The 24878-nt window shown below is 38.0% G+C and overlaps 1 protein-coding gene across 7 annotated transcripts in view; it reads left to right on the forward strand.

Annotated features, from left to right (window-relative positions):
* SNX14 (sorting nexin 14) overlaps nt 1–24878 on the forward strand; it is a 46381-nt gene that overhangs the window by 19918 nt on the left and 1585 nt on the right. For 2 of the 7 annotated variants that reach the window (XM_066179595.1, XM_066179596.1), the window contains exons 10-29: nt 179–223; nt 309–389; nt 535–649; nt 1052–1207; nt 1498–1622; nt 2682–2740; nt 6365–6391; nt 10081–10213; nt 10871–11072; nt 12040–12123; nt 12260–12360; nt 12640–12751; nt 14527–14567; nt 14742–14861; nt 19076–19199; nt 19734–19898; nt 20970–21065; nt 21737–21828; nt 21983–22039; nt 22365–22424. In XM_066179595.1, the coding sequence (XP_066035692.1) occupies nt 179–223; nt 309–389; nt 535–649; nt 1052–1207; nt 1498–1622; nt 2682–2740; nt 6365–6391; nt 10081–10213; nt 10871–11072; nt 12040–12123; nt 12260–12360; nt 12640–12751; nt 14527–14567; nt 14742–14861; nt 19076–19199; nt 19734–19898; nt 20970–21065; nt 21737–21828; nt 21983–22039; nt 22365–22415 (1986 nt within the window). In that variant the 3' untranslated portion in view covers nt 22416–22424. The remainder of the gene's footprint in view (nt 1–178; nt 224–308; nt 390–534; nt 650–1051; nt 1208–1497; nt 1623–2681; nt 2741–6364; nt 6392–10080; nt 10214–10870; nt 11073–12039; nt 12124–12259; nt 12361–12639; nt 12752–14526; nt 14568–14741; nt 14862–19075; nt 19200–19733; nt 19899–20969; nt 21066–21736; nt 21829–21982; nt 22040–22364; nt 22425–24878) is intronic. The other 5 variants (XM_066179599.1, XM_066179597.1, XM_066179601.1 and 2 more) reach the window with 3 other exon arrangements.

A 24878-nucleotide genomic window follows, 5' to 3' on the forward strand; every position in this document is an offset into this window, starting at 1 on the left:
AAAAACTTGAGACTGTTGAAGGTCAATTCTCAAGCATGTATTCCCAGGTTTTGCTTTTATGAAAGTATTAATATACTCAGGTTTAAACTTGGGTATTATATAGTATTGAAGTTACTTTGATCTATTTTGTTAAGTTTCTTTAATATTAATTTAATTTGTTGTGTTGTGTTTCTCGCAGGATACTGTCAACCATTTACTGCTGATCTTCATTGATGATAGTCCTGTGAGTACTGACATAGTTAAAACAATGGCATTTTGATCACCCATGAAAGAAACTTTCTTACCAGTTGTCATTTTTTTTTCTGCAGCCTGAGATAGCAACTGAGCCTACTTCTTCATTGGTACCATTCCTTCAGAAATTTGCAGAGCCAAGAAATAAAAAGCCATCTGTAAGCAAAGGCAATATTTACTTCCTTTCCTGTTTTGAATAAGTGTTTTACTTTACCTGCTGATTTTGTTCTACAACTCTTTGCATTATTTTATGTACTCACTGAAAGTTTGAAAGTTGGCTGTCTGCATTTTTAACCTACTCAGGTACTGAAACTGGAGCTAAAGGAGATCAGAGATCAGCAAGACCTTTTATTTCGGTTTATGAACTTCCTGAAACAGGAAGGGGCTGTCCATGTGCTGCAGTTCTGCCTGACTGTGGGTAAGATTACAAACATGCTGATGATTGCTTACTTACATTACTTGATGATATGGAAATAATTCTAATGGAAGACTACAATTTGCATTTGGGTAATTTAGGAAGAAAAAATCATTCATATGCCAGGAACAACCTCATGGATTTTTCCTTAGTGGATAAGGAACAATTTATTTTAATTGCAATATATTTTTAGTAATAACTTTATGAACAAATCTGAATTATAGTTAATAAGAAGGCAGCTACCTTATTACCTAGGATTTTGAGATGTCTTATGTTTCTTTTAATTTTGAAGTTTTGCAAATTACTTACCTACTGGAAAATGGGTAGCTGTTATAGGGTGCTTCAAGATAATATTTGTTTGCCAAGTTGATCAAGAAATGCTTTTTTCTTTCCTTTACTTCTCAGAGGAATTCAATGACCGAATTTTGAGACCAGAACTATCAGATACTGAAAAGATGTCTCTTCATGAGGAAGTACAAAAAATTTACAAAACTTACTGTTTGGATGAAAGCATTGACAAGATTAGATTTGACCCTTTCATTGTGGAAGAGATTCAAAGAAGTAAGTATGAATCCAAAAGGAATAATGTACACTGGAATTTAAACAGCATTCTGTAATAAAGTGAAAACAAATTTTGCTGAATATCATCAAACTTCTTTTTGCTGGTTTTAAAAATTATTCCTGTACTGTATTGTGCTTAATCCTTGTTTTGTCAATTTATTTCTATTTTTTATTTGTAAAACTCAGAGTAGCTTGCAAAATAATCAAACTCTGGCCGGAAGAAAACATGAACTTTATATGCCTGTATGTATATCTCTCTCTCTATTCATACTTATATTTTTTTTTAATAGTTGCTGAAGGTCCCTATATGGATGTTGTGAAACTTCAAACTATGCGATGTCTTTTTGAAGCTTATGAGCACGTCCTTTCTCTGCTGGAGAATGTTTTTACTCCTATGTTCTGTCACAGTGATGAGGTAAGTGTGAAGGATTACCTCATCACTGTGAGACTACTGTCTTAAAAGAGAGATTATATATTTTTAGGTTACACTTTACAACAGTCATGTGTATGTGGAACTGAAAAATATGGCTTCTTTTTCTGGTTCAGTTGATGTTCTAGAGCTGGACCATTCTCAGTAGGAAATAAAATTCATTCTAGTCCAGCACATCATCACAGAATAAAAGAAAAACTTCATTTTTTGATGTACCAATCTGTGTTTATCACAGCTAGTACAAAATCCTCTCCGCTCCTTCTTTTATGATTGCAAATTTGGTGCAAAAGTAATCTCCCTGATAGATGTAGAACACAATCTGTGTATTTACTTTTAAAAACATAATGCTGTTTAAAGATACAGAAGTAGTATGTAGGTCGTTTCAGCATTATGCATTCCAGCAGTAAAAGTCTGCTGTTCTTCTTTTCAAGAAGATCACTTAAAGGAATTTACAAGGTACTTAAGGTTGTTGTGTGATTGGGTTCTAAATGCCACCTTAAGAATTTCCTGCACTGGGTTGACTTTATCTGCCTAGGGCCTTCTAGTAGGACACTCTTTAATCACAGGGGTGAGTCTGAATTGATGTTCCTTTCTTAGGTTTGTGTGTTAAGATTCTTACATTTATTTGAGGCAGAATATATTGATTTGTCCTGGGACTGGGTACTTGCCTTACTTGGCATTAATAAAAAGAACATTTCTCAAAAATGATTTTGGTGGTCGTCTCTCCCATGATAGCTAAAATGTTTTGGATGCTTGGTATTTTAACAAGGAGGAGACATTGATTTTGGTGCTTAATTTAATTTTTATTTCTGATTTGTGGTTTTAATCTCATGACTATGTGAGGTTAAGTCTAAGTAGTCTTAGTCACATGTATTGATTATTATATGGTCTGTCCTTTTCCGGATTAAAATTCTAACTGCTAGATTATGGTCAGTTTAGCTTTTCCTTTAGTTTTCATTTCCTGAATTTTGCAGTGTTGTTGCACAGTAGCCTTTACCTCAGTTATTCCAGTGTTTTCTTTGATGCCTTCTGTGTCTGCTACAGTACTTCAGACACCTTTTAAGAGGAGCAGAGTCACCAACCCGCAATTCGAAGTTTAACAGGTATAGTAGAACTTTTAAGTGGTTTTCTGTGTTTTTTAATTAAAAGCATCAAAATATTAAACTGTAAGAATTTTGTTATTGCCTGATATTAATTTGACTAAATTTTTAGCTCTACCTTTTTGTTTTTAAGTGAACAAATTACATACTAAAGACACAAGCAGTATAATACAAGAAAGATGTCTCTTATCTTTAAGTATTTTACAATAAAGAGTTTAAAATGTGATTTAGACCTCAACATCTGAGAAGAGGAAAGGGAAAAAAATGCAGTGAGAATAAGATTATGTGAAAATAAAGTGGTGATTTAATTGACTGTGTCTATGTAATACCATTTTAGTGCTGCCAAGCTGTGTCTTCTTGGATTTCAGGGATGTGTACAGGGATATGTACAGTGTACTTTATGTCAAACCAACCTGGTTATTTGATGGGGATCTCCGCTTACTGTGACAAGGCAGGTTTGCCACTTCTCCTAGATCAGATGTGTTTTCTGTCCCCCAACTCCATTGCAGAAATGTAGCATCAGAAGCCTTGTTTCTGAGCTGGGGCCATATACTTAGAGACTATTTTCAGGCTCCTTACGGCCTGTGGAGAAGAAGAGCCTCTCTATGGTGGGGATGGGGGATCTTTCACTGTGGGCTTGGGCTGGGTTGATAAACCTTGAGGTCTCAAAATTTCATGTGTTTCACGTTATGTTGGATGACTCCAACAGTCATGGACTAGCCCAACTGAATTTCTTTTAAGGTCTAGCCAAAAGAAGGAAAACTTCAGTAAAACAGTCTTGAATTTGGATAGGCTTTCTTTCTTGGTATGAAATAAGATCCACGGTACTGTAGAAAATACTAATGCTTGTCCTCTTCTCTAGAGGAGTAACAGTGATTCATTTAACCTTTTCTGCTTTTGTTAGAGTTACACCTGACAGCAAACTCCTGTTTCACAGCCTAGTGTAAGATTTGTATTACTGGCACGTACCTTTCTTCCCTGCTCCTGTTCTTCGGAAATGGCATTATTGTCTTCTTTATTATGTCTCCATTGGTGACATATTTTTTGTAGATCCAGGACTGGAGTTTTGGTGTAATCCTGTCTCATAGTGGTGCTGGCACTCTTCTGTTTCTTAACAAAGAGGCATGGAATGAAGGCAGCTAGCCTAAACTGCATTTCTTTCCTTCATAGTACTCCATGTAGGGTGACCTTAAACACACTTCAGCTTCTATTGAAGATGGCTATGGGGTTTAAACCTTTAAATCTAGACCTTTGAATCTGCCTTCTCGTTTCTTCCCCCAAATTATTCATGTCTGAGGTTAGAAGTATCCTGTCATACACTTCTTAAATCTAGTTAAAATCTGAAAACATGTAGGTCCCCTCTTTGGTGCTTTGCTTTTAGAAACTGAAAGGGGAAAATTGCAGGCCATTTCTGCCTGAAGTTTTTGAAATGCATGTCTGGCTAGAAAATAAATAAATTTTGTTTATGGGCTGTTGCACCACATTCTCAAAGAGCATCCATAGCATTACTGAAAAAATATATCTGATTTACATTTTAGAAAAATCTGAATGCCCTCAGTATATATGCTAATTTACAAAACGATATACTGTGTGTTCTAGAAGTGGTGCCTCGGTGATTATTTCCATGAAACAGAGGTCCTGTCTTGCAAGTAGTTTGCCTGTTGCTTTGAAAGTTTCCTCTGCAGAATGGTATACAGTCTCTGCCAACGGGGTCGGAAAGAATCAAGGTTTCTCACAGAAACCTTGATTCCAGATGTTATTCCATATATTTTGTTCTGCCTTTTATTTCTTATTCTAGCATTCGTTCCACTTGAAAGTAATTACATGCAAAGTGATGAGTTTTGTTCCCCATAGTTTTGATGTGCTTTGCTTTGAGTGCTGCATGTATACTGCATAGGTACTGCTGGTTAAAAAATCAGATCAAGAAGTAGGTGTGAAATCCCAGTGGAACATGCATGCGAGTGATGTGTTGAAACATTTCCCTTATTGCAAGACAAGAAAATTACAGTTTCTAGAAAATACAGGTGGAAAGGTAGGAAGAAGTGACATCTGTGTAATTTTTAGTTTGAATCACTTCTTTGAGCTGTACAGAAAAATCACAGCTCTTTGTGGACACATAGGATAAATAATGTGCTATGAAAACTGTTAAGGCAATAGGTGGGCAGTGTCAAGGGTTTCTGGAGTGTAAAGAAGTCACGTTGAGGGTATTCTGACAACTTGATTACTAACTGTGGTTGTCATCAGTTTTAACTCTCTAACTGATGTTTTTTATGTAATGTTGAATGTATGTGGCCAGTGATAACTGATGTCTGAAGTTCCAATTCTGTCATCTTACTTTGGATAGCGTGGAAGAGACAACAAGAATTCCCTCTCCCTCTCTCACATTTATGTATTTGTAATACATTACTTAAATGTAGTCTGTGTTGGAAGTCTAACAAAAAAAGAAAAGCCATTGTATAGTATAAATTCCCAGATTTCTGGATTGTCGTACAGATAACATACATATTCTGACATACAGATTTCTGTATGTCTGTCTTGATTTTCCACACATAGAAATAGACACATCCTGATTTCTCATATTGGAATAGCAGTGAAATTAAAGCATTTCTCAAGTGAAAGGACCATATAGAATAGATACTAATGATTTCAGGGAGTGGTTAGAAGTAAAACGCATGGAATAAAATCTGGAAGTCATGGAAATCCATTAATCATGGAGAAGTTCTATGCAGTGTAACAGTCACCATCATTTCTAACCTGAGTAGGATATGTTTCCAGTTTCACAGTTAACACAGCCAGAGATGGTGTAGGATGCCTTACAATCAAACCCTTCTGTAAAACAAAATCTAAAATTTTATATTTTTTTTATCCCATATCAGTTTGTCCAGAATTCAGTAGCTTCAATGAATTAAAATCCTGTGTGTGGTGACGGTATTTATAGTTAATTCATTTCAACATCTCAATTGGAATTTACTGGGTTGATGTCTGAGGAATTGGTTCTATGTACCAGGTTATGCAGAATGTCAAAAATACATGACAGTTCTTAAAATCTGTGAAATAAATTTTTTTTAAAAGATACCTTAATTTTAAATAGTGGCTCTTACTATACCTAATACAAATACTGTACTGTATTATATATGTATACACTATTGCAATACAGAGGGGGAGAGGGCGTGTATTATTCCATGAAGTAAGTCCACAGCCTTTTCATTATTTGGCCAAATTAACTAGATTCCTAGATGACATCTGAACATAGGTAACAGGAAAAGTTAGCTGGCTATTTGGCACTAGAGATAACTCTAAGAATGAAAGTTGTTCTCCATTAGTTGGTGGTTGCTTGTGCTGAATCTCTTGAAAGTTTCAGCAACTGATGCTTTAAATACAAAGGCCAGGCTTGTGATGATGAGATGTGCAGATATCGTTCACATTTCGCTTTCTTAGGATTCTAGGTCAGGAGCTGTTAATTGTGCTACCTCTCTTCTTGACCCATGGTGATGACCAACGCCTATTCAGTTTTGTTGGGATAGATCTGTCAAATTTGGTTTGGTTTGGGTTCTTTTGCTGTTTTGGTTTTGTTTCATTTTTATTTCCTGCTGGGCTCTGAGGTAATTTATTTGCCTGTTGTTGCAGAAGTAGCCTGAGTTTGGATGACTTACGGTAAGTCTATCTAACACTCAATAAACGTTGTGTGTTAGTTATGCTGCATCTCTCATGACTTCATATACAGTCTTTATAACAGTAATTAACTGTTCATTTTATTTGTAAAATACATGAATGTCTTCTCTGGATTGAGGTGCATTTCTCTGCACAAAAAGCTTTACTCCCCAAGTCCCCTTCACAAGTGTTTAGAAATTGCTTAATTACTAATTTCACATGTTTGCATTACATTGACACTGTTTGCGGTAGATTAACACTGTTTGTTGTGAGCAGTCTGTTGTCATTTGTTTTGAAGTACATTTGCAGAGCTTGAAACTTTTTTTTACTTGTGACTGCTACCTGCTCCAAAATTTCCTTTACTCCGTGTCATATTGTGTCATATTGTTATCCACTTACGTGCTTGTTTTATCTTGCAAACGGTATCTGGAATGATCATTGTCTAACATCATGTACAAATATAACTATTTTATGATTTTTAATCTCTCAAACCCAACAGTTGCCCAAATTAGTTCTCTCTGCAGCTTCTCTTGTGACTGTTACAGGTTTGGTGAAAACATGCTATTTTTTATAATTTGTTGTAGGTAGTATGCGACCACTCATTAATGCCTTAGAAGCTGTTCAGTCATTTGTTTTCTCATTATTCATGCCTGTTTAAATGCCTGATATCCAAACTCAGAAAACAATCTTTTCCTTATGGACTTTTCCTTAGAATTTACCAGAGCATCAGTATGACATAGATTGCTCATACTAGTCATAAGGGTAAATTTTTCAACTTAATTTTTCAGAATTAAGGTTAAGAATCAAGGTGATTAGATGCTCTTCAATTTTATGTGCCAGTTCAGTGTGTTGAGCTGTAACTTGCTTGATTGTTGAGCAATAAGGAGTTCTTGAGTTACAAATGCAGCTCATTGATTTTCAAGTGCAGCAGTATGTGCTCAGCATTTTTCCTAGCTGTGTGTAGGGATTTTAGTCAGCCAGAGGAAATGGTACTATAGACTTCACATGCATGTTAGTATCTGGCTTGTCTGATCTATTCAGCTGGTCTGGTCCTTCTTGACCCAAAGAGGCTCACAGCATCATTCTTTAGCTGCATAGACTGGATCATCACCTGCCAAAATCAGTTCAGTGCATGGAATGAGGCAGGCATCCTGTGGGAAAATGATTTTGCAACTATCTATGATTAAAGAATTGCACAGTGCACAGTGGACTACTGCAGTCTTCAGTCTGCAATTCCCTGTTATAGAGTAAATTATAATTGTGATTTTTTTAATGTTAGGTATGCGTTACTTCTGGAATGTTTGAAAAAAAGAAGTGTTCCAAGCTCTTGTTGTCACATCATTTTTCAGGAATGTTGGAGCCTGTAGACTCTGCACAGAGTGCCCTCCTGAGAAAGCAACTATAGAATGATGGTCTAATAATGCTATTATATGGATTAGCACTAGAGGGAGTGGGATATTTTTCCAACAAGTTTTGGATGTATTTATGTATTTGTTGACAAGTCTTAAAAAAATATTTGGTCTCTGTTCTAAACTGTCTACCTCCTGTCATCTTGAGTCCTTTGTGTCTTGAACCTGCCCTTATACTAGTCCCGTCTCTTTCCTTCTACTTAGTCTCAAGATCTTTCTTTTATTTCTGCTTAGGCAGTGAATCTATTAGATTTTCATGGTGATACCTTTTGTACTTTTGTATATATTTTTTTATTGCTCCATTTCTTTGAAATGTCGTCATCCTTTTGTCTGTTCATCTATCTTTGCTAACATCTACAGATTTCATTTCCATGCTCATCTAATGCGATTTATGATCAAGGATTTTTGCCCAACCAGTCCTGTGTTCTCTCCATATGTTGTGGACAGTGTCTGTGTACCTTCTCATCCACCAGTGTTTGTTCTGAATTTGTCTCTTCCTGTGAAGAGACTCCCATCATAGTTTGTCACTTTATACATGTCCAGTTCAGTGATTGCTTTTTATTCACGTGGTGTAATCTTTGGGCTCTGTGTTGGGGCTGGAGGGGTTGGTTCCTAACTGTCAGGTTGAGTTCTGGCTCCACACAGCTCACTACAGGCACAGGTGAATGCTGCCTTCACCTGGAGCATGCTCAGTGTGGGAAAGAACTGCTTTGAGACTGGAGTCCTGTCAAATCACTGACCATGTGCAAATCAATGCTTTTGCTCAAACTCTTGAGAACTGCACTAGTTTTCAGAGGAGTTATGAAAACTTCCTTCAAGGTTAAGCCGGAGGTCTGAAATATCAGCCTTCCAGGAAAGCTAGTTTTGTCTGATTGGGGTATGTGTTTTCTAACCCAGCATTGAAGCACTTGAACAGGATTCAGGTAAGGTCCCCTATGTGAAACAGCTCTGTTCAGCACACTAACGTGTAGTAGAATTTGTTCAAGAGCAGAGTAAAATTGTTTTCAAGCAGCCAAGCAACCTTGTCTTTACATAGAAGAGATAAATAAGATAAGATGGTGCCAGTCTGCTTTGGAGCTGATGATTATATGAGATAGAAAAAGCAAAAGATTTGGAAAAACAGTGGGTTATTTATGCAACTTTAGTCATGTACCCAGTCTGTGTAAAATTATAAACGGGAAAGTTGTTAGTAACATGCGCATGCATGCGTGGAGTCAGCAGTTGATGTTGTCTGCATGGTTTCAAAATGACAGAAATGCTTTACCTGCTGATTGCTGCTGTTCTCTGTGTAATCCCTTCCAGTAGTCAATGGTTCCTTGTTTTAAAGGAAAAAAAAACAGGATTTTTTTGTCCTCCAATGTACTAATGGTATGTCTAATATCAGTCTATAAATTTGAATGTTTGATTCTGAAGTTCACTGTATTGATTTTTAACTTGTCTCTCAACTGTATATATTGAATCACCATAAGGAACCTCAGGCTGATTCTGTATTCAACAGAAACATTTTTCTTTCCAAAATTGCTAGTATTTCTATGCAAGATACAGTCTTCAGTGTCATGACTTGTGTAAGGGCATAAGAATAATAAAAAAGCTCTTCTCTCAGTGAGGAGTGTGCTTGCTGCCCAAGGTTTTTTTTATTCCCATACCTGGTTTGTTGGCTTTTGGATGCTTTGTCATAAGTGGCAAGATTTTAAAAACTCTTCATCTTTCAGTCAGACTGATCTTCAAGCCAAGATTCTTCAGTTGCATCTGTTTTCTCTCATGCTCGGTCTTGCTCCTTGCGCATTGCTTTTATCTGTCTTTGCGACTTAAAAACTGGTATCTGTCTTGAATGAGATGTGCTTGTAAAATTCCATTTAAAAAATGCATCTACACTTGGCAGAAGGATAAATATTTAAATACAAGTACAAGGAAAAGGACAAAGTTAATGACCACTTGATGTGCGTGCCTGTAGCAATACCACAGTTTCTGCTGTCAAAACAAAGTTATTTTACCTAGCTAATTGTTTATTCTGGGTCATGAATTACTAGGATATTATTGTAGGAGTTTACTCATGGTTGAGCATGTGGGAATCCCGTGTCTCTTAAAAAGTGTAATCAAGAAATTTTGCTGATTGATCAGAGAACAGATTTACCATAAATGAATTTTTATTCAAGTGGAGCTGTAAATATATTGGCTACCTGTTTATAGAGTTGTTTCTCTTATCTGCAAATGGTGTGCAATGGCCTAATGAGCAGCTGTGTATATGTCTTGTGTTGTGAACTGTGGCTTCTGTAATCCTAGGACCACACAGAAGAGAGGAGAATCATTTGGAATCAGCAAAATAGGGAACAAAATAAAAGGTGTATTCAAGAGTTCTGCAATGGAAGGAGCTATGTTGCCTAACTATAACTTAAATGAAGGAGAAGATGATTTTGTGAGTAAAGCCATTAGGTTTTACTTGAAGTCTTTCTTGGGCTTGGATTTTTTTGTTCTCCTTTGCTCATTTGAAAATGTTACGTCTCTGCTGTCTTCAGTGCGCAGTTTTCATGTGCTGGCTTCTGAATAAGTTGCCTTATCTTCCCTGTATTCATTCACAAGCCAAGATCCCATCCCCACTTCGTGTGCTTCTGAGCTTATTGATTTAGTAAAGAGAAGTGCCAAAAGTAGCAGTGTCAGATATTTTTGTAAGCAATGATTTTTTTCTTTAATTCTGGGTAGTAAGGCATACATCGGACTGCATGCATGTCTCTTCATCTGCAGCCTGTCACAAGACCTTAAAACCTTAAATTACATAGTGGAGAAACTGCTGTTGAGTTGGTCTGTGGGGCAACATTTTCTCTCTAGATCAGGAGCCAGTAGTCTTTTCTCATTTGTCTTGGGTGTCTCCCTCAGTTAAAGTTTTTCTTCCATGCTAAACAGCCATGAATAGAGCCAGTGATAGACTTTACTGCATGGGATATTGTTACCTGAAGCACCGTTGGGGCACGAATGGAAAATGTGAAAAAAGGAAGAGGAGGGAATTGGTTAGAGGCAGAGGTAGACTGTACCAGTTAAAATAGAACTGGAGATCTCTGTGTTTGAATCCTAACAGATTGAAGAAGGTGTTATGGTGATGGAAGATGATTCTCCTGAGGAGGCTGTTACCACCCCAAATACACCCCGCAACCTTGCTGCGTGGAAAATCAGCATCCCATATGTTGATTTTTTTGATGATCCCTCCTTGGAAAGAAAAGACAGGAAGGAGAGAATTCCTGTATTCTGCATTGATGTAGAGAGAAATGATAGAAGGGCAGGTATGTAATGTTGTGGATAAATAAAGTGGCATTTGAAAGTGAACTCAGAATATTCTAGTGTGCTGTATTCTGACAGCTCTTGCAGTTTGTTTTGTATATGTATTCTTCTGATTTCACAATAATGGCTTGAAAGTTCCAAGGAAATGAGTTTGAGAGATAAATGATCACATTTAGTGTCTGCAAGTTAAGAACTGTCTCCTCAGCATGAATCAGTTCTATTTAAGACTTCATGCCAAAGTTTGAAATGTTCCCTTTCCAAAAATACTTACCTTAAAATTCATATTAATAAACACCTGGCACTTCTTTTTTCACCCACTCTGAACTTTGCAATAATGAACAACAAATAAGTTTTTATATAACCTTAAAATTAGTTCTTAGGAAATGAAAATGTTTTGCTTATTAGGATCCATCACGGCTTGCAGTCAGTTTATCAATATCTACATAGCAATACATCCATATGGAGTGGGGGAAAACAGCATCATCTTAAGGCTGCTGAGATTTGTGTTAGTGAGGACTCATACTTCCTCAATAAGCAGAAAGTATTTAAGGGGCATTTTGTGATGTCTTCGATGATAGGATTAAGAACAATCAGCATTCAAGCACATGGTGCAACGGACTGTATTCAACAAGTACTATTTCTGTAATTCATTTGGCTAAAAGTTTGAAAATAGATTTAATATAGTCAGCCATAATAAATGTTGGAGTTATGTAGCACTCCATTGTTTAGATTGTAGAGATCCCATAAATGAGGTGATAATTTCCTTGCTAGTACCATGTCTGTCTACCAGTTATCCATTTTACTGTAACACTAAAAGTACCTTAAAGTTTGTGTTACTACAGAAGGGGGCTAATGTCATTGAGGTTTATCTTACCATAATCCAGCATGTGTTTGCTGTTGTTAATTTGTCTATTTGTCTCTCAGGTGCCATAAAACTTGGTTTAATTTTAACTTTTTTTTTTCCTCCAGTTGGACATGAGCCTGAACACTGGTCTGTCTACAGGAGGTATCTTGAATTTTACGTGCTTGAATCAAAGCTTACGGAATTTCATGGTATGTTCTCCATCATTTGGAAAGCCATTTTCCCCCTACTGTGATTATAATTCATTACTTAGCTGAAATTTAAATTAAAAAGGTCAGTGTTCACTGCATTACAAGAAAAATTTAATCTCGTTGATATCTTTATTAGGTGCATTTCCTGATGCTCAGCTTCCCTCAAAGAGAATCATTGGCCCCAAGAACTATGAATTCTTAAAATCCAAGAGAGAGGAGTTTCAGGAATATCTGCAGGTATCAAACATTTGGAGCAAAGAATAGTCTAAAACTAATGATATGAAACCAAAAAATAATATCTGGGGGGTTTTTGGTCATTGGTTTCCAAGTAACTGCATAGTTAGAGAAAGGATTCAAGTGGGCAATGTTAAAGTTTCACATGACTGAAAATAGAAATCGCTTGCAAATGACAATATCTGTGGCAGTATAATGCTTTTTGAAAATCTTTTTGCTGTGCAGAAATGGATTTTTGAAGATGAATGTACTTACATTTCTTTTGTTCCTTCTGTCTCAAAGAAACTTCTGCAACACCCAGAACTAAGTAACAGCCAGCTTTTAGCTGATTTCCTATCCCCTAATGGAGGAGAGACTCAGTTTCTTGATAAAATGTTGCCTGATGTGAATCTTGGTATGTAATATGCTACTTGTTTATGCTGACAAATAGTAATGCTGTGGCTGCTTGTCACTGAATTCTGTGATTCTGTGAATGACAGCAGTAATGAATGGATAACTCTTGTGAATGTAGGATATAAGAACTCTGCTCCTTCACAGCCCCTCAAAATTATAGCTCAGCAAGCAAGATACGCTGATACTTCTTCCTTGAAGAAAAAAGACACTTTGAAATTTTGGAAAAAAAAAGTGTTTCAAGTGATTTGAATTTTTGTGTCAGCAAAGCAAGATGATAAGGTTTCTCTTAAAAAACTCATAGTTCAAGAAAATTTCCGATATTGTCACAAGTCACTTCTGCATGCGTCTGCCGTTGTTTGCAGATGAGATGGCATTAACACTTACAAAACTCCCTTTGGATTTTAATTGATTAAAATCCTCTTATTTTAGTCTGAAAATTACAGTATTTGATATTTCTAGTATTAGCTGGTGTTAAGATCTTTTCTAACATGGGCTACTTAAGAGAATTTGAGGCAGCAGTGTATGTGATACAGGCAGGTCAGATGAAAATGGAGAAGTTCTAATGTCTAATGACAGTAGTTCATAATAAATCAAAAAAGTCGACTGTGGTGTGACTTGGCTGCAATGTAGCTGTCTCAGAATAGAGGGTCTGAGGTGGTCAGGTCAACCTCATGGCCATTCTGCCTTCATGTCTTATGCCATTTGTGGCTGTGGTCCCAGAGAGCCATGCCTGAGCTGTGCTGCTGCATTTCTGCAGCTCCTGGTCATGGTGTTGTCCTGCTGGGGCAGCCCTTCTCTTAGTCTGCTTCATGAGTTGTTGAATGACATTTCTGTTTTCACCCTCCAGTCAAAAGGTTTTATTTTTGTTTCAGGTCTCCCCTCTACATCCAACCTTAGGAAAGCTTATAATTATGGTGTTTACTGTAATGCATTTCCTGTCTGAGACTGTGCTTCAGTTCTGTAAAGAGCATTTTAACAAGTCTTGGCATTTCAGCAGGGCTTTTTGTGAGGATGAGTTTTTATTATTATCATTTGATCCTTGTACGTACTTTCTGATGTAAATTCCAAATTTAATGACGTCTAGATAAGAAATATGTTACTGTAACTGTAGTGCTTAAAATAAAGCTAGTCCTAGACACTTTCATTTTTCAGCATTTGGAGTTACTATGCCATATCCTGGTAGCCTTATCAGGACACAAGAGCTGATCATTAAGGCCACAACTGTGTGGCCTGTCCAGTTTAGAAAATTTTACTTGCCCGAGTTCTTGAGGCTGATTCCCCCCAGAAGCTCTCCAGTCTTGCTGATTTTTCCACAGAAAGTGCAGAGTCTGAGTTATCTTGATTTCTTCTGTGATAAATGTTTATGATTCTATGACTAACTTAAATACAAAAAATTTTGTCTATACTGGTGTTGTAGCAGTACTGCTGTTACAGTGCTAGAGCTATATAGGGTTAAACTCTAGAAGAGTTAAAAGGTAGACCTACAGTAGTTTATGGTGTTTTTTTAAAAAAAAGTATTCAGATTAATAATCTGTATATTCTTAAAAATCTTTTCTTCAAGAGTAGTAATCACTAGGTTACAAGCTGTTTATGTGCTAAACTATTTTCATAGGGTTTTGTGCCAAATCAAAAAAAGACAAGCAGATTTAAAAAAATTACTGTGTTTTTAAATAACTGCTAGACAATAAGTACATAAAATCTAGGACAGCAAAATGTCTTTCAAATCGGACAGTGATAACGGAAAGTTTTTGTTTGTTTGTTTGTTTCTAATTGTAGGTAAAATCATAAAATCTGTTCCAGGAAAGCTGATGAAAGAGGTGAGTGAGACTTTCAGGTTGCCAATATCTTAATTTCATCAGCTACTTTTATGGGATTACTAAGTTACAGGCTAATCAAAACTTTGTTTGAAAATTCTTTTGTTGTTGCTTTTGTTTTTGTTTTCACTTTCCTATAATTATGCAAGTGACAAGTCACTCATATCTTTTTTTCAGAAAGGTCAACATTTGGAGCCATTCATCATGAATTTTATCAACTCCTGTGAATCTCCCAAGCCTAAACCAAGCAGGCCTGAACTTACTATTTTGAGTCCCACTTCTGAAAATAATAAGAAGGTACAGTAAGTCACGTTCCTTTCCCATGTTACGGAAGTGGGAAAAACTGCTCATACATTTTCTCTCATACTAGGGAGCTGTCTTAGAACTCATTAACTGGTATTATTTCAGATGAAGCCAAGCTGCAAAATGCTGTCTAGGAATGCAGACACTGAGGGTGTTCAGTCCAAAGGCCAGACCAAAGGTAGACTGGAGTAACGCACTTCCCTGCTCTCCAGATATGTGTGGCATAGACTTGAGCTGTTCAGCTCTGCACTTTCACTTCTGTTGTGAGACATGACATCTTTGTGCAGATGTGTACCCTTCCAGTTCTGAGGGAAGCCTACAAGAAATATGGAGTGGGACTTGCACAAGGGCATTTAGTAACAGGACAAGGGGAAATTGAACTGAGAGTAGGTTTAGATTAGCTATTGGGAAAAAATGTGTAACTGTGAGGGTGGTGAGGTGCTGAAACAGATTGCTCAGAGAGGTTGTGGATTCCTCATTCCTGGAAGTATTTAATGCCAGATTGGATGGAGCTCTGAGCAGCCAGGTCTAATGAAAGGTGTCCCTGCCCATGGCAGAGGGTTGGGACTAGATGCTCTTTGAGGTCCCTTCCAAGCCAATCCATTCTGTGATTTTGTGCAGTCACTGCTGTGCACCTCACTTCTGGTGAAGGAGGTGAATGCCAAATGTCTGTACCAGGACTGTGTGAACTGCCTGTATGGAGTCTGTGCAGAGCTCTGGCAGGCAGCCAAAGAGATCAAAGGTTAGCACTTCCTGAGTGCCCATCTGTGAGAGGGGCATGTTATCTCATAGCAAAAGAGTTCTTCAATTTTTTGGTAAATGATAGTCAAGTTCCAGCTAATGCTTGTATTGCCACCATGTTCTCATGTGTCTGTTCTGACAGAGATCTGTTTATTTCAGTTTCTATATGTTGGACTGTGCTGAGATTACAATCCACGTTCCCTGGTGCTTGTGCAGCCATGAGTGGGGTACATGCAGGCTCCTCCTCCCTCAGCAGGCTGAATAAGTTCCTGAAGGTCTGTCTGGGCAGGCCCAGTCAGAAATGTCCCTAATGCTCTGACAGATCATCTTCATGCTCCTTCCTTTTGAATGTTCCTGGGGTGTGTGTATGTTTGTGTGTTTTAAATATTGGTGGAAAGACTTCTAGTTAAAAGTGAACAATGAATGTGGGTAGTCAACCCCAGTATAACCAGGAGCAATTGGATTTCATTCTGTATCAGATCCACTAGAATAAGAGTTACCAACCTGCCTGGTTAAAAAAAAAAAAGTGAACAAAAAACTCTTTCCCCCCCCCCAGGGACACTAGCAGGATTTCTGGCCATGTTTCTGTTCTGAAGGTCTGTGGTCAGCTTGATCGTCTTCTGTACATACTTTTGTCAGACTTGCTATAATAGGTCAGGACTTCTCAGCTGATGCAGACTTCACAAAATATGCCAATAAAGGCATTGTTCTGCTGGCTTATGATGGCCTGCCAACAGCAATAAAAGCTGCTTTTGGAACACCAGCAGTATAATAAATGTTTTTGAGTAGCTACGTGGAGGAAGATGTGGTCACTTACACTGACTGATATGATTCAGACACTGCATACAATCTTTCTTCTTACCATTTTGGTATAATCCTCTGTACTTTTGAAAAGAGCAGGAGGAACAGGAAGAGGTTCATGCCTTTGGCTCTAGATATTGTTCAAAGTCCTGGTATTGTTTTTGTACAGTTCACACCTGTGCTGGAATGTATGGGTGTATGTTTGCATATGCACTCACCATTGAGTAACTTTTTTTTTTTTTGTCTGTGAGGCACTTTATATGAGCATTCGTGTTTCCTTTTCTTACTTTTCCCAATAAGGCCTGTTGTACAAGGGTTTGCTTTGGTCTTTTTCTTAATACAGGCTTTTTGTCTTTCACTGACTTCAAGACCTTGATTCCCATTATTAATCAATACTAATTAATGGAATTTCCTCATTGTAAGCCTTTTAATACTACTTCATGGTTATAATAATGATTACTGTTTAATCTTAAAAATACAAATAATGATAGCATTGAGGTTTGTGCTGTTAGTCTCAAATGTTAACATGCACAGAAACATCAAAAGCAAAATCCTCTGCTTATCTGAATTGTGAGTATAACCTCAACTTCTCTGCTAGATAACCAATTCTGTGTTTTTCACCTGAATTTCTTCCGAGCCAAGATACTGGAAATTGTAAAACCTGGAAGTAAAGGTCTAATGCCACTTTGTATTGTGGCTGCTGCAGTGCATTGTAGATCGCATTCTGAAATGCTTTCAAAGTGTGCCTCTGATCAAGGAACCATTCCTATTTAAGGTGCAACACAGATTATCAGTGTTTGGAGGTACAATCAGCATTCAGAAGAGGCTGCGTCTGGTTTGGGATGAAAGTGGAAATAGCTTTTTGAAAGTCAAAAACCTTTGCCCTAAGCTGGCCTTCATGTTTGATTTTTTAATAGGTTACCTACCAGATTGCTGTTAATGATTTAGTTTGGCCTCCAGACACTGCTCTGAACCTATGTCTACATTGCACAATGGCTGCTTTGAGTTGGCTCAGTATGTTTCACCTTTGTCAGGTTGTGGGGTGTATCTAAAAAATAAAGGAGGCTCTTGTTTAAGTTACAATACCACCGCTAAGGGTTTTCTGCTATTCTGGTTTCAGTATTAAGGAGGATGTATACTTCATTTTATACAGAGCTTTTTAAACAACCTACCAGGGATGCTTCCACAAAGTAGGTGTGAATAATTATGTGTTCTTTTTAGGTTTGTTACATTCCTGGATACCAGTCATCCACCAGTGCATTAGCCATATTTGCCCTCTAATGTAATTTATGTAATAAGTAGGTGGTGTTTAGTTTGAGTGAACTTCGTGAAGGTAATACCAGCTGCTCAGCACTTAACAAAAGAGGGGGCCTGAAGGAGTACAGGTCAAAAAACCTGACTCTTGCCAGATGTCCTGATGTAGTTTTTTCTAAGAGTGCAAACCATTCTGTTTAGAGACTTGTGTGATTCAGAGATTGTTGTGATTTGCATGTTTTTGGCTTTATTTATTTTGGGGAGAATTGCAGTACAGAAAGCGAACCACTTATAAGCAAATTACTTCCTACTCCTTGGAACTAATGTTATTCTGGGAGTGGTAAAAAAACCCTCTGTGAGTGGCAATCATGTCAGCCTAGGCAATTCTGTGATTATGTTGCATTGCTTCTAGTTCTAGGATTTTTTTTTAGAACCCTCCCATAAACTTTTGAACTTTCTTTTCATAATACAGAGTATTTTGTATAAATCCTATTTTATGTCTATTTATTAACTATTTTGGGGGTAAGTTAATTGAAAATCAACTGTTACTGGGGATTGCTAGGTATTAAACATCAGGGTTTGGAGACGTTTTCCTTTCCCTCTATTGGGATTCACAGACTTGGGGGCAGGGGAGGCAAGGACTACTATGTAGGTGGCTTGGGACCCCTTCTGGTGTGCAGGGGAGAGCCTCTTGGAGTTTTGCAAGAATCAGAGTATCTTTTCAGAAAGAACTAAAGACAAGGAAATAGAGGGATCAGGGAGGAGGGGGATGACGTAGGAGAATAGAAGGCTAAAGGAATATAATTGAGAAACGAGATAAATGGAAAGAAACCCAAATGTTAGTTCATGAAGATTTTACTATAAATAATTAAACTGGCGAGGGAAAAAGATATTTCTCTATGTAAGAAAACTTGTATATTTTGTCATTGTGTTTATTTCAAAGTGGAAACCAACAGGAACCTTTAGGAATACTTTGATGTTTTAGGCTTCCCTTGTGATTTAAGGCAGACAAACTCTGTATCTCTTAGCCTGTCATTTTCAGAACAGGGTGCATCAAGGAAATCAGAACATGTGATAAAAAGTCTAGATGCATACAGTCATACAATTGTTTAGGTCGGAAGAAGGTAGTGGGAGCAGAAAGGCTCATGAATTAATGTTTCCGTGCTGATTTGTTTTGAACCTAGATATTTTGGTTGTTGTGTATCTTGGCAACTTGTGATGTGGTCTTTATTGGAAAGTGAAGGATTTGAAAATACAAAACCAGAAACAATTAAACAAATCAGCGCCCCTGATCAGTTCTTTGAAAGCTCTGGAAGGAAGCTACTTCTATAAAAAGAAACCAACCCAACGGACTGGTGGCTATCCTTTTGTTTTTAAATGCAGTGCTTTCAGTCTCATATTTCTATTTTTAGCTTTTTAATGATTTATTCAAGAATAATGCAAACCGGTCTGAGAATACAGAAAGACGACAAAATCAGAACTACTTCATGGAAATGATGACTGTAGAAGGAGTCTATGACTACTTAATGTATGTTGGTAAGAGGTGATTTCTTTTTATTATTCATATACTTCATGACAAATACAAAGTTCACAGTCTCTGCTAAGAAATGAAATTCTGTCGTAGCAGTCATATATAACTCAACACTTTCAAGCTAGTATACAACTTGGTAACATGATCATTCCTTAGAAGACTTTATTGTGGTGCTAAAATGTCATTTATCATTCATCATTGCTTTGTTGTTTTGTTATGTCTCCATCTTTCTGCATCTCAGTAGTATGAGTTTATGAAAGTAGGTCTTATCCCTCTTCTGAGGTCTACTTAGGCTGCTGGTAGACTCTGGGAAGTGGAATTGTTAAATTAATAGAAATAGCTGAAGGAAGTATTTGAGAAGCACTCTGGAGAATACTGATGTTTTCAGTGCTGCACTAACAAAACTGAAGTATTCTTGCTTGCCATCTCTTTTTTCTTTTTTTCTTTTTTTTTTTTTTTTAATAAATTATTTTTTTATCCTCAATATTAGGGGACTCTCATATGTGTTACTACTCATAGATGTTGCTGTGACTTTGCAGGTAGGGTAGTTTTCCGCATTCCTGACTGGCTGCATCATCTCTTGATGGGAGGAAGAATTCTCTTCAAAAATACATTGGAACTGTACACAGATTATTACTTGCATAGCAAGTTAGAACAGCTATTTGAGGAGCACCGGTTGGTTTCTCTGATAACACTGCTGAGAGGTCAGTAATAATTACATCTTTGATTGAAAAATAGCGCTTTAGTCTGGGGTTTGAAATCCCTTCAGTGAAGTTTCTGAGTGCTAAACTTTGCAATGCTGACTAACACTTGGGAATATTAAAAATCAAGTGGGCCTGGTCTTACTTCAAAGCTTGCTGTGGAAAGATGTCAAGTCACCTATGTTGTCTGTCAGTGATGATTACAGAAAAAAAGTATTATGAATAGTAATTTGCTTGGGTGTGCAAAGAACAAGAAAAACAGAATGAAGGTGGTTTAGAGTATCAACACAAATGTTTCATGAAGTTGTCAAGTTACTTCACTTATGTTACACCAGTCTTTCATCAGTCTTTTATTGTTAAGTTTTTGGTTCCCTTTGTTGTGGTTGGCTCTTGAGAGGGCTTGAGTGTCCTGACCTTCAAATAAGGGAAGGGGAGAGCAATGACAAAAAATTTTAAATTACCTCACAACTGTGGAGTATTACCTGACTGCAGTCTGATCCCAACAATGCATCTGGTCAAAACTCTGGAGTCAAGACAGTTCTGTCCTTATCAAACCAAAAATGAAGCTTGTGAATGCCATAAAGGAGTGCAGTAAGACTTTCAGAGCCTAAAACCAAAACTGAGCACCTATTATTTCAGATGAATAGCAATTTTTGCTTTCTCATTCATAGGTGAATTTGAAGTTTTTGACAGTTCCAGACAGTGTTTTAGCACAAGGTGTAAATACTTCTTATAGTTTTGAAGGCATAAGGGAAATTGTGAGTAAGGAGATCATAACTAATCTAAAGTAGAATTGGTCCAAACTTAGAAGAGAATGCTTTAAACTTTGAAAAGAATGGAAACAAGTTGTGAAAAGATGATTGTCCTTCAAACAGGGGGGTTATTCTGGATTTGATTGGGCCAAAGTAAGCAAAAAGTATGATTTGACAAGACTAGAATTCCCTTCTAATCAGCACAATACAGAGAAAAAGTTCAGTTTTGAAGCCACAATCCAAAACACATTTCTATGTCAGTGATGTGTAGCTGCCTAAAGGTAGATTTTTTTTTTTTTTTTCCAATGTGTCTTCGCTGCAGATGCCGTCTTCTGTGAGAACACTGAGCCTCGCTCTCTCCAGGATAAACAGAAACGAGCAAAGCAGACTTTTGAAGAAATGATGAGATATATTCCAGGTTCTGTATTCCATGACTGCCTGTAGGGGTGTGGTTAATTGTTCAAGCAGATACTTAACCCAAATTCAGTCACACTATCTTTCCAAATCAAATAATACTTGCGCTGCTGAGATTTGAGTTGACTGGAATACCAGGTGTAAAAACCTGGTTGTGTCATCTCAGTATTGCTGACTAAGGTTGTAGCATAGTGATTAATAAAGACATGGTGATGGAAATCAAATTAATACCATAATTTTTCATCTTTTGAATGTTCCTATGGTTTGTATTTTATCCAGATGAAAACTGTGTTTAAAAAGGCACATCATTATGCTGGAAGGTATATCTGAGCTCTCCTTGCACTGTATAAACTAGGAAAGAGGGACCCATTTTTTTGAAAGTAATTTTAAAAAATCAGCTTGTTTATTAAACAGTACATTAGAACAAAATATTTATATTATAAAAAGTGTAGTAATTACTTAGGTGTGGAGCCCTGAAGGAAAGTGAGGAGAAAAGGATAAACCCAAAAGTGTGGGGTTTTTTCCATTTACCATTTGAGACAGAAAATACTGAACTCTTTCTTAAATTTAAATGGCTTTTTTCTTGTTAATTACTGGAGTTCTATAAGTGCATCATAAAGCTGCCTTGCAGTGCTTCCTCATGACTTGTGTATTTGTTTTTGGAATTTGATCTAGATTTAATAGGCAAGTGCATTGGGGAAGAGGCTAAATATGAAGGCATCAGGCTTCTGTTTGATGGACTGCAGCAACCAGTACTCAACAAACAGGTAACTCATAACGTGTGACAAACTTGCCTTCTGGCACAGGATTTCCTGAAGTGAATGTTTGATATAGGAGAGGAAAAGGCTGTTACTCAGAATTAAGGATAAAAAGCAGTAGTTTTGCCTTTGAGTGTCCTTAATTTTCTCTATTTTCTTTTAGTTAACTTATGTTCTGCTGGACATTGGGATTCAAGAGCTCTTTCCAGAGCTGAGTAAGGTATGTGCTAACTCCATTCAAGAATTCTTTAAGCTGCTACTGAGTCTGGTCACTGGTGCATTTTTGCTCTTGTTCTCTATTACTAATATTAATTCTAAATTTTGGGGAAAGGATGTGCTTTTCCAATATGTTGAAAAAATTGAAATCTGGATTACTTACATTTTGGCTAATTAGCTCTTTCCAAATCAACTCAGGCCTGTTTGTTTAGCATGCAGCAGGTCTGAGCTGCCTTTCAATAGACTTGAACAGATCAACAGCAGTCAGGATCTCTGCCTTTCTCTTTGATTGATTTGTCTCCACTCTGTTTATGTATTTCCCAATTTAGGAAGGGAATTCTGCATGCAAAGCTCAGGTCAAGTTGCAGCATTTTTCTTGAGAATATCTGGTAAGAGGATTTCTTACCTCTAGTTTGGTCACTGCAATGCTAACTTAAGCTATCCAGATAAAGGAGAAAGAATTTGCACAACAGAAATTGCTATATAAATGCCTGTCATTAAGTTTGGGATCTGTCTGATATTTGTACTTATGTATATCAAACCTTCACAGATTCTTACATAGTAATTTCACAGTTGGGTCTTCATGGCAAGCAGGAGATACTTGCTAGTTACCTAGTAGAAGAGCAAAACCCCAAACAAATTAGGAAAACCCTCTAACTAACAATAAATGCTCATTGCCTGACCCCTGTGCCTGAGAAGTGCAGAGTGCCAGCAGTGATTTGTTTTGCATGACAAACAGAAACAAATACAAGATATTGGAACAAGCCAGGACACTTCCATTGTTTTCAGTGAAATGAGGCTGGGCTCAGCAAGTCTGACCTACTTCGTGCTTCAGCTCTGTAGCTGCCCTCCTCAAGCCAGTGCTCAGACAGCTAAAAACAGGCGACAGAAGACCCAGCTGGCCAAGGGAGCAAGGAAATAGCCTGGGAACTTGGGTGCAGAAAAAAAGAACTGACTTAGAGCTGCTGTTTTACTCTGCTGAGCTGGTTTTGTATCTCAGCAGTTAATTATTTATATGTACTGGAACAGTGATCTTTCTTCAGTTGATTATGGAGAAAAATGTGTGGCATTTAAACAGTCTTTAAAGCACCTGTTAGGCCCAGAGGGTGGTGATCAATGGAATGAAGTCTAGTTGGAGGCAGGCCAGTAACAAGGGAGTTATCCAAGGGGTCAGTTGTGGCTGCTGTCCTGTTTTAACATCTTCATTAATGATCTGGATGATGGGCCAGAGTGCAAAGCCTGATGATGACACAAAACTGGGAGGAGTGGCTGATAAACCATAGGGTCATGCTACTTTCCAAAGGGAACTAAACAGGCTGGAGAAATGGACTGGCAGGAACCTCATGAACTTCAGCAAAGGGAAGAGTGGCTGATAAACCATAGGGTCATGCTACTTTCCAAAGGGAACTAAACAGGCTGGAGAAATGGACTGGCAGGAACCTCATGAACTTCAGCAAAGGGAAGAGTGGCTGATAAACCATAGGGTCATGCTACTTTCCAAAGGGAACTAAACAGGCTGGAGAAATGGACTGGCAGGAACCTCATGAACTTCAGCAGAGGAAAGTGTGAAGTCCTGTTCCTGAGGAAGAACAGCCCCAGATGCCATGATGGGCTGAAGGCCAAACAGCTGGAAAGACACTAAGTTGGACAGATGGTGTCCTGGGCTGCAATAGGAGCAGTGTTGCCAGCAGGTTGCGGGAGGTGATGCTGCCCCTCTGCTCAGCGCTGGTGGGGCCACACCTGGAGTGCTGTGTCTAGGCCTGGGCTCCCCAGTATAAGATAGGCATGGACATATCGGAACGAATCTAGTGGAGAGCCATGGGGATGATGAAGGAACTGGAGCATATCTCCTATGAGGAGAGGCTAGAGAGAAGGGCCTGTTCAGCCTGGAGAAGAGAAATGTCGAAGGGTCTTACTGATGTTTGTAAATACCTGAGGGGATGGTACAAAGAGGACAGAACCCGTGGTGCCCACTAACAGGACCGGTGGCAACAGGCACAATCTGAAACACTAGAGGTTCAAGACACACTTCTTCACTGTGAGGGTGACCAGGCACTGTCACAATGCTCATCAGGGATGCTGTGGGATGCTCATCCTTGGAGATATTTAAAAGCTGTCTGGACATGGTCTTGAGCATCTCTAGGTGGCCCTGATTGAGGTCTAGACCAGGTCACCTCCATAGGCACCATCCAACCTCAGTCATGCTGTGATTTCACAGCTGTGTACATTTATTGGGCAAAAATATTTTTTCTTCAAAAACAAATCAAGAGAAAGATTATTCAAGGTAAATCAAGATCATGTTTTCTATTTTGTAATCTATTCTTTTTTCCTGTGTAACTGTGACACTGCCTGGCTGCTCTGCAGTGTTTCATAATCATCTGCTGAGTGGCACCTCTGGTGCCACCTTTGCTCCTGGTGAAATGGCATAGGTGAGGGGTGGGCTTCCCCTGTCCCCTCTGAGGGAAGCTGATGGGGACAGAGCAAGGGAATCTCCAGACCAGATTTCAGTACAGGAAAGGAAGAAAAATACTTCAGCTGGGAACTTGAGCTGTTTCCTTATTTCAGATATACTGAGAGCAATACAGAACAAAGTGCTGCATCTGTGATGTTTGGCAGTGTACCAGGACTAAGAGGGGAAATGCAAGGTGGAGAGGGTATAGGTGGAGAGATGGCAGTGGTTTTCATCCAGACCCCTAAAAATATTTTCCCAAAATGACTGCAAGCACTTGGCTTGGAAAGAGAAATGTTTCTTCCTAGCAACTGCAGTGGGGAAGTTTAAAAGTAATGACTGGTTCTTAACTTAGCTATCCATTGTATTGGGGGGAATCAATCCAATGCCAATA

Source organism: Chamaea fasciata, unplaced genomic scaffold, assembly GCF_029207755.1.
Source record: "Chamaea fasciata isolate MVZ Bird 193981 ecotype frontalis unplaced genomic scaffold, bChaFas1.0.hap1 SCAF_3, whole genome shotgun sequence".
NCBI classification, from domain to species: Eukaryota; Metazoa; Chordata; class Aves; order Passeriformes; family Sylviidae; genus Chamaea; species Chamaea fasciata.